The following is an 8419-nucleotide window of genomic DNA, read 5'->3' as shown; positions in this document are numbered from 1 at the left end:
TCAAACACACCCGCAATGAATTTATAAGCGGAACGCATAAGATTAAAATAAAATAAAATAGCCATCACCACACAGGGAAGAGAAAAAGAAGCAGGGGATGAGAGCGGGTTCTGAGCAAGGCGCTGTTTGCAGGATCGAGAAGCGTGTCACGTCCCATCGGCCATACGTAAATGTGACTTTTTTAACCACGAACCACCTCGCCACTCGCCAGTCGCCAGCAATAAAACCCCGGCCGGAGTCGAACGAACCGGCACTCCTTCCCTCGGTCGGGTCCCCCTCCAAAACAGCAAGGCGCCGAAGCAGCAACCGCAGCTCCCGAGTCCGCCGCCGCCGCCGCGCCTCTCCAACCGGTGAGCGATCCTACCTTGCCCTGATTGATTACTCCGTTCTCAATCGAACCCAAATCTTTCTCTAGCACTGCCAGCTTTGGATTCGCCATTCGCGTGCGGCGTCTTGGTCCTCTTCTTGCGAACCCTAAACCCTAAACCCCTGGTTGGACTTTCCGTCCATTTTTTCTCGATTGGACTTTCCTGCTTCTCCGGCACGGGAATCCACTGGTCGATCGTAGTTGATGGCACACTTGTTGCTTGGCTTATTTTCCTATATAAACTGAAGTTTTTTGGGGTTCGCCTGTTCATGCATTGCTCATAGGAGATGAAAACGGATTTGATGCATTTTAGATTTGGGAAAATGTCCCCTTTTTTTAGGTTATACTTGAAACCGCATGTCTCTGTTGAAAGTTTACTTTCTCAACTTTAATTTGGTTCGTAGAAAATATGCGTAATATTTATATCTCTAAATAAGTTTATTTATTATAAAAGTATATATTTCACGATCCGATGCTAGTTATGTATTAGTATAAATGTTAATATTCTTTTGTATATAATTAGTCAAAGTAAAAAAAATGACTTCTCGAGAAGCAGGAACGATTTCTATTTTGGGACCGAGGGATATTTGCAGTCCTTTAAGAAAGCTAGTTCAAAATCTAGGTTTCAGGCTTTTTATTGGCTGATTTCTACTTTTCCTTTACTTTTGAGGCTCTGAGTCCTGGTAATTTTCTTGTCCTCTGGAGACTTCTTATTTCATGTATATTATTTGTGCCGTGTACTTTCCATTGTCCTTAGAAAAAGATGCTGGTGCATTAATAATCTATATGAGGGGAAAAAGGTCAGTACCACAAAATCGAACAGAGCAACAAGTGAACGTAGAACAACAAAGCTATCAACCCTTTATATACCTTCTAAATGATATCACCTTGTGCTGTTGAGGGAAAGTGTTACATGTGGACAAATTAAGTCTGCATTCTTGCATACAAAAGATTCTAGCTAAAAGAGCTTTATGGTAGTGATAGAAAACAATTACAACTCAAGGCTCAAGTACTAATTTATCTTAGCTACATGTTTTTATGCACTTGCATGATTCAGATTCATGTCTTGTGATGCTTCCCAGTTACCATCATATATGATATTTATTTTCATGCACAAGCTGATATTGGGTTTTGCACTTATCTGGTTGTTCAGATGGCGGGTAAAGGTATTCTTCATTTTGATGGTGCTTCAAAAGGGAACCCAGGAAAAGCAGGTGCTGGAGCTGTGCTTATGACTGAAGATGGTAGAGTGGTATAATCAAATACTTACTGCACTTGAAAAATTTCTTGTTTGCGGTTGCTCCATCTATCACTGGGTTCACTGATGTCGTCACATAACCATGAAGGTATCTCGGATTCATGAGGGTCTTGGTGTCGCTACTAATAATGTTGCTGAGTATCGGGCCCTGATCAGAGGACTGAAACAAGCGAGTGATCATGGATTCACGAGTATTGAAGCATATGGGGACTCTCAACTTGTCAGCAATCAGGTATGGCCTTTTCACTATAAGTAATCAAAGCTTCATCCCTTACTTGGCTGTCTGGCTTCTCTGTTTTGTCATGATAGACATGTCATCCTGCTTAAGGAAAGAGGCAAAGGCATTTGGGAAAAACTAGCAGAAGAGCAACCTGTACAGATGTGTTTTTTCTTTACTTACTATTCTACCTAAAAATATAGATAGTGTGCCTCTTGTTTCACTCTACAGAAATACAGTAACGAGCAAAGCTAAATAACGTTGTCAATGTTGTCTTTGCATTGTTCTCTGTGCAATTTTATATTGAGTAAGGACCATGTGCACAAGTACTCTCGATTTAGACTGTCGAATCATTTATGCCTTTTCCTGAGAACTACATTCATTGCGCAATCGATAAAAGCATAAGCTTGAGTAAGAAGGGAAACTAGTTCGGCTGGTCGTTAAGCCGGCTGGTTTCGGTTGATTTAATAGTATTCTGTGTGTGAGAATAAGCTGAAAACGTTGACTTGGCTGAAAACTAGTTCAAGCGAACAGTCCCTCTCCGAATAAATATTTGACCAGGGCCTTGTTTAGATCATCTCCAAATTTCAAGTTTTTTCACTCTCTCTCCATCACATCAATTTTTAGCCGCTTGCATGGAGCATTAAATGTAGGTAAAAAAAATAACTAATTGCACAGTTTAGTTGGAAATCACGAGATGAATCTTTTGAGCTTAGTTGGTCCACGATTGAACAATATTTACCAAATAAGACGAAAGTGTTACTATTCATCGGGTTGCAATTTTTTACAATCTAAACATGGCCCAGAGAATTATGGTGTGAAGAAAATGTTGTTGCTGCTGCTGCTGCTGCTTACGTTCTTCTCTATCCTAAATAGGTGAATGGTGTCTGGCAAACCAGGAACCAGAACATGAAGGAGCTGTATAATGAAGTGACACAGCTAAAAGGGTACTTTGACTCCTTTAAGATCAGCCATGTTCCACGGGTATGCAATGCATTTATAGTTTTATATATATATAAGCTTGCATCTTTGGTTTTGCATCATAGACATTTGGTCAAATAAGATATTCTTCGCACCAAGATCGATGTTATTTGCATGTGCGGACCACTTGTATATGCTTTAGTTAACCCAAGGCCTTGTTTAGTTCCCTTCAAAATTCACGTTTTTTCACTCTCTTTTCATCACATCAATTTTTAGCCGTTTGCATGGAGTATTAAATGTAGGTAAAAAAAAAACTAATTACACAGTTTAGTTAGAAATCATGAGATAAATCTTTTGAGCCTAGTGGTCCACGATTGGACAATATTTGCCAAATAAGACGAAAGTGGTACTATTCATCAGGTTGAAAAAACTTTCAATCTAAACATGGCCCAAGCTACCACAGCAACAGTTGCTTTCATCAGATTGAAAGAAAATAACAATAAAAAAGAAGCATTAGTTTCCATTGTACTGCTAATTGCTCTGCTGATTTTACCCCTTTCCTGCTTCTGAATGAAGGAGTGGAATGCTGAGGCGGATCGCCAGGCGAACATGGGTATCAAGCTTGAAAGTACAAAACATACATCATCCCTCAATTCCAGTTTTCTTTTCTTGTTTTCATAAAAATCACTGGCTACACTACTGTACATTGCAGGTGGCGCCGTGTCTGAGGAGCGTGGTGACATCTGATGCATCAGTTACCAACGTAAACCTTTGCCGAGCTGCTAGCCTGCTCTACAGCAGGAGCTGAGGTGATGGCTTGCCGTTTAGTAGAGGCACTATCCAATAATATATAGCACTAGTTGGACCTATTTCATCGTCAAGCTTCCACGGAAGTCTGATTTCTGTATCCAGTTGAAGGTGACGCATGTTTAATTTAGAGATGGTTTAGACCTTGATATTGATGTGAAACTCTGCTTTGAAAGCTTGGCCCTGAATTTAAGGTTGCTTTGATAAGTTGATGTGGGAATGGAGAATTTTCATTAGTGAGCTAGCCTTTAGATGGCTATTTAGATTTTGGATTTGATGCACTCCTTGCTCACTTTGTTTCGGAACAGAGCACACAGGTTGTGCAAATATGCCTTATCGTATGGGTGTAGAGGGTTCAGACACACAGTTGCTTTGTAACACGGAGATTCCAAGAAGCTCCTTGGATTCCTGCGTCTTCGTGAGAGCCCATCTGATGCTTCAGGTGGAGTCTTCTCAAGACTGCATGCGGGCTTTTCCCCCCTTCATTCGAACTCTGCCGTTGCGATGAAAGGCTGCGCCCCAATCCTCCACCAGCGAGGCGCCGAGGCCACCCACCCGAGTACCCGACCCATACCTCGACGTGGCCACAGCCTTGTGTGGCGTCCTGCGCCACGCGACGGCACGGAAGTACAGGTCATACAGCAGCATCGGGTTAAAGTTAAAAAAAAGTTTGATTGATCCTAAATCTGAAAAATGTTTTTCAGACTGAGGGAGTAAATTACTAGTACGCGCTGATTGAAATTATTGTTCCATCTATCTCTTTTTAGAGCAACTCTCACGGCTCGTCTATTTTTATTTTGGAGGTTACAATTTGTATAACAAAAAGTAGACTTGTCAAATAAGAAGCTGGTTATCTCTTGCCATATAAAGCCAACCACGAGCACTAGTTATATGAAGATGAGAAATCGGAAGACTGTTGTAGACCTTTTCTTTTTATGAGGATTTTTCTATTTTACAAAATCGTTAAACTATAAAATTTGGCTATTAATTTTAGCCAAGCCCTTAGAATAGCTCTTCCTATCCTTTATTTACAACTGTATACTCATGGTATATGGAGCATCTCTTTTATCGTTTGTCACTCACCTCGGTGGCCTCTCTCAACCTCACGGACACCCTGCGCTCCCTCGGTTCTAAAAAATATAACTTTAAAATAATACTAAATTAAAACATCTTAAGTTTAAAAATATATAGATAATAATAATATTAATCGAGAGAATAAATATTATTATACTCATAATAAAATATATTTTAATGGCAGGCCTATTTAAAATTATATACTGATACTATTTCTTATAAATTTCTTATAAATTTAATTAAATTTAAGGTAGTTTGATTATCACAATTGACAATTCAACATGCAGAAAGATATTACAAGTACTCCCCCTGTCCTTTCAATAGATTAATTTCTAGAGTTGTTTTAAGCATAATTCTTTTAAGGCCCTATTGGTCCGCTGAAATTTGGGTGCTACCTATGCTTATGCTGATTTGTTGCGAGAGAAAAATAATATTCCTTCAATGCAGGTACTGCTGAAGTAGTGCTGAAAAACATAGTTTAAGTTTGATTAAAATTATAGAAAAAAATAAATATTTAAGATATTAAATATGCATGATATGGAAATATGTTTTATGATGTATATAATAATAATACTTATTTGATACGATAGTTTTCACATTTTTTTATAAATTTAGTTAAATTTGAAAAGTTGACTAAAACAATTTTAAAATTAATTTATTGGAAGAATACTGCTGTACTAGCATGGACGGACCCAACCCAAGTCCCAACAAGCTCCTGTCCTGGATTCCTGCATCCGCTACTCCGCGTGGTTCTTTCTGCCTGTCGAGTCTTGTCCATCCTTTTTTGCCTGTTGCCGTGCTGCGTCTTGTCTAGGGTGGTGCCAAAGCCTACCTAGGCATGATTCTAGGAGGACTAGGTCCCGTCCGATTCCCTTTGGATTTTAGGATCCAGATTCTAAAATTTTCAGAATCTGAATTCTGGATAATAAAAAACCCTCCCTATTTGAATTATTGGATCGTTGATTCTAGGAATTTAAACTCCTCTTTCCCAAAATGCACCTCAACATTGTCCTTTTTTTTTTAATATATCCTGCGCTTATACAAGTAACAGTCATACATGCATGCTGACCACCTATGTCCATTGAAAATACACCCTGTCCGACCAAAATACATGCACACATATACTCTTATAATTTACAAGTCCACAAAAACCAACCCCAACATTTAAAGTTCATACAAATATCCACTTATATTCACATACGCATTATAAATAAAGCATTAGCAAGATTATCTCGAGATACATTCATGTCTTCGTCTTCGTCTGCTACTTGCCCATTACCACTACTTCGTTGAGATGAGGAAGCCATTGTAACTGGCATATAGGGGATGTTTGGTTGGCCGCCATCCCTCGCCATGCCATAGTTATGGCTGCCACCGTTTAATGACTAGCGTTTGGTTTCCGTGTAGGCTACAACAGCCACAGCTGGTCTGTGTGTTGGATTCCGCCACAAATGTGGCGGCCATATGGCTCGCCACCACACCACAACTTCGGTGGCCGCGCCACACTTGGCATGGCGTGTTATGACGGGGGCACCAAACATGCCCATAGTTTTTATCACAACCACACATGTCAAAATCTGCATCTGCTAGCACTTTCTCGAATGAAGTTGTGTAGGGTCATACATGCAAGTATTATTGTGGATTGTGTTCTCATTGGATACACAGGTATCCCTAACAATATCCGCCACTTCATTTTTAAAATACCAAATGATCTTTTAATTACGTTGCCAAGCAACGAGTGCACAAAATTAAATACCTTCTTTTTCCCACTTGGTCTTGGTCCATGTCGAAACTCTGGTAAGTGGTACTTTGTTCCCTTGTATGGCACAAGGTATCCAAATCGATTTAGGTAGCCTACGTCCACAAGATAAAATTTTCCTAAATACAAACAACAGTATATGTAAGGAATAATCTTGAAAAAAGTGACAAGCTCAAATAAAGACACAATGTACAGAAAGATAAAATTTTCCTAAATACAAAACAGCACATATAAAGAATAATCTTGACAAAAAGTGATAAGCTCAAATAAAGACACAATGTACATAAAGATAGAATTTTTCCTAAATACAAACAATAGTACATATATGGAGTAATCTTGACGAAAAGTGACAAGCTGTAACAAAGACACAATGTACAGATAAGTGATGGTACCTGCTGGTGGGTGCGGGAACTTGTCACCATATTTGCGTATGGCATCGGTGCCTGCAGGTTTTGTTTTGTTTTTCCTCCAAACTCAGCTATCGCGGGAGGCTACTCCCTGCGCCTCCGTGCAAAAAGAATATAACTATAGATTTATTCAGATAAATCAATTTAAGACTAATTAAAATTATAGAAAATAATTTTATTGTTTGTATTTTTAAATATATTTAACTATAAAATATATTTTATAATTAATCTAATAACATTTATTCGACATAATAAATATTAGTGTTCTATTGTATATCTTTGGTCAAACTTGAATGTGTTTGATTCCTTGACAAGTGATAATTGCATTCTTTAAAGACAGATAGAGTGATTCTAGCTTCCTCAGATCACATTAAGAGAGAAGCACCCTCTGTTCCAAAATATTTGACCTTACAAGATTTAAATCTTATATTTTTATTTCTCAGTACATCTTTCTCTTCTCTTAATACGTTTTTTCTTTTCTCAGCACATCTCTATCTTTAATTTTCTCTCTCTCTCTCTCTCTCTCATTTTCTTACTTTCTATGCATCACGTCTTTCTATATTCTTGTGCCCAAACCTAAAATATCAAATATTTTAAGATGGAGGGAGATTTTAGGACGGAGGGACTACAAGTCCAGTGTATCTATGAAAGATAAGATCATATCAAAGCATTTATCTATTACAACTATATAAAACCAAATAGCTCACACGACATTTAGTAAATGAAAGCTAACTTTTGTTTAGAAAAGTCTGAATTATATTCTTTCTTGAACCAGAGTTGAAAAGATAGAATTGCGTGCTTTTTAGAAAGGAGGGTATATTTGTTTACTTGCTTGACTGAAGGATGTGTGTGTGTGTGGAATTTTGTTCATATTCCAGTCAACTCATAAAAGTTCTATGCAATCATGATGTTTCAGCACGCATAAAGACGTCACATGTAACCTATGCCTGAATGGTTGAGCTTTATTTATGCTAACGATTCTGAACGGTAGGAATCCCTTCATTCTCTTTTATAAGACATCATACGAATTTTGAATCTTTGATAATTATTTGTAATTCCGTTTCTTAGTATGAATGATATAAATAAAATAAATAAATAATCACTTATTTGGTTCCAAAATAAACACATAATATCTTGCTTCTTGAGGAGTCAAACTTAACAATAGTATAAACATCTATATCTCCAATAAATATTATAAAAGTATATACCATGCTCAATCTAATAATACTTATTATATATCATAAATATTAGTATTATTATATATATTTAATTAATTTAAAAGATTTGACTGCTCAATAAGTGAGATGTGCATTTATTTTAGGACGGATGGAGTAAATTGTAATTTAGGGTATCACATCAAACTACAGTTTGGCATCGACAATATATACTACATCCGTCCCTAAATAACTGTCGTTCTCACTTTCCGAGAAATAACTTTGACTAATTTATATTAAAAAATATTATTATTTATGGTACATACTCTCTCCATCCCTAAATAACTATCGTTTTTATTTCCTGAGAAACAACTTTGACTAAATATATATAAAAAATACTAATATCTATGGTACAGAATTAATATCATTAGATAAATCGCTGAATCTATTTTTAC

The 8419-nt window shown here is 37.4% G+C and overlaps 1 protein-coding gene across 1 annotated transcript; it reads left to right on the top strand.

Moving 5' to 3' along the window:
- Positions 1-215: 215 nt before the first annotated feature.
- Positions 216-3777, top strand: LOC136487764 (uncharacterized). Its single transcript, XM_066484871.1, has 6 exons — positions 216-350; positions 1521-1619; positions 1714-1857; positions 2719-2826; positions 3340-3391; positions 3476-3777. Exons 2-6 carry the CDS (start codon positions 1521-1523, stop codon positions 3508-3510), a joined length of 438 nt encoding a protein of 145 aa, XP_066340968.1. The 5' UTR covers positions 216-350; the 3' UTR covers positions 3511-3777.
- Positions 3778-8419: the final 4642 nt, after the last annotated feature.

This window comes from Miscanthus floridulus, chromosome 1 (assembly GCF_019320115.1).
Source record: "Miscanthus floridulus cultivar M001 chromosome 1, ASM1932011v1, whole genome shotgun sequence".
NCBI classification, from domain to species: Eukaryota; Viridiplantae; Streptophyta; class Magnoliopsida; order Poales; family Poaceae; genus Miscanthus; species Miscanthus floridulus.
Note: the sequence above shows the minus strand (reverse complement) of the source record. Positions and strands in the feature narration are given on the sequence as shown.

Coding starts and splice junctions, on each gene's coding strand:
- LOC136487764 (XM_066484871.1), top strand. CDS start 1,521: ATGGCGGGTAAAGGTATTCTTCATTTTGATGGTGCTTCAAAAGGGAAC. Junction 1,620..1,713: donor TGACTGAAGATGGTAGAGTG/GTATAATCAAAT, acceptor ATAACCATGAAG/GTATCTCGGATTCATGAGGG. Junction 3,392..3,475: donor CATGGGTATCAAGCTTGAAA/GTACAAAACATA, acceptor TGTACATTGCAG/GTGGCGCCGTGTCTGAGGAG.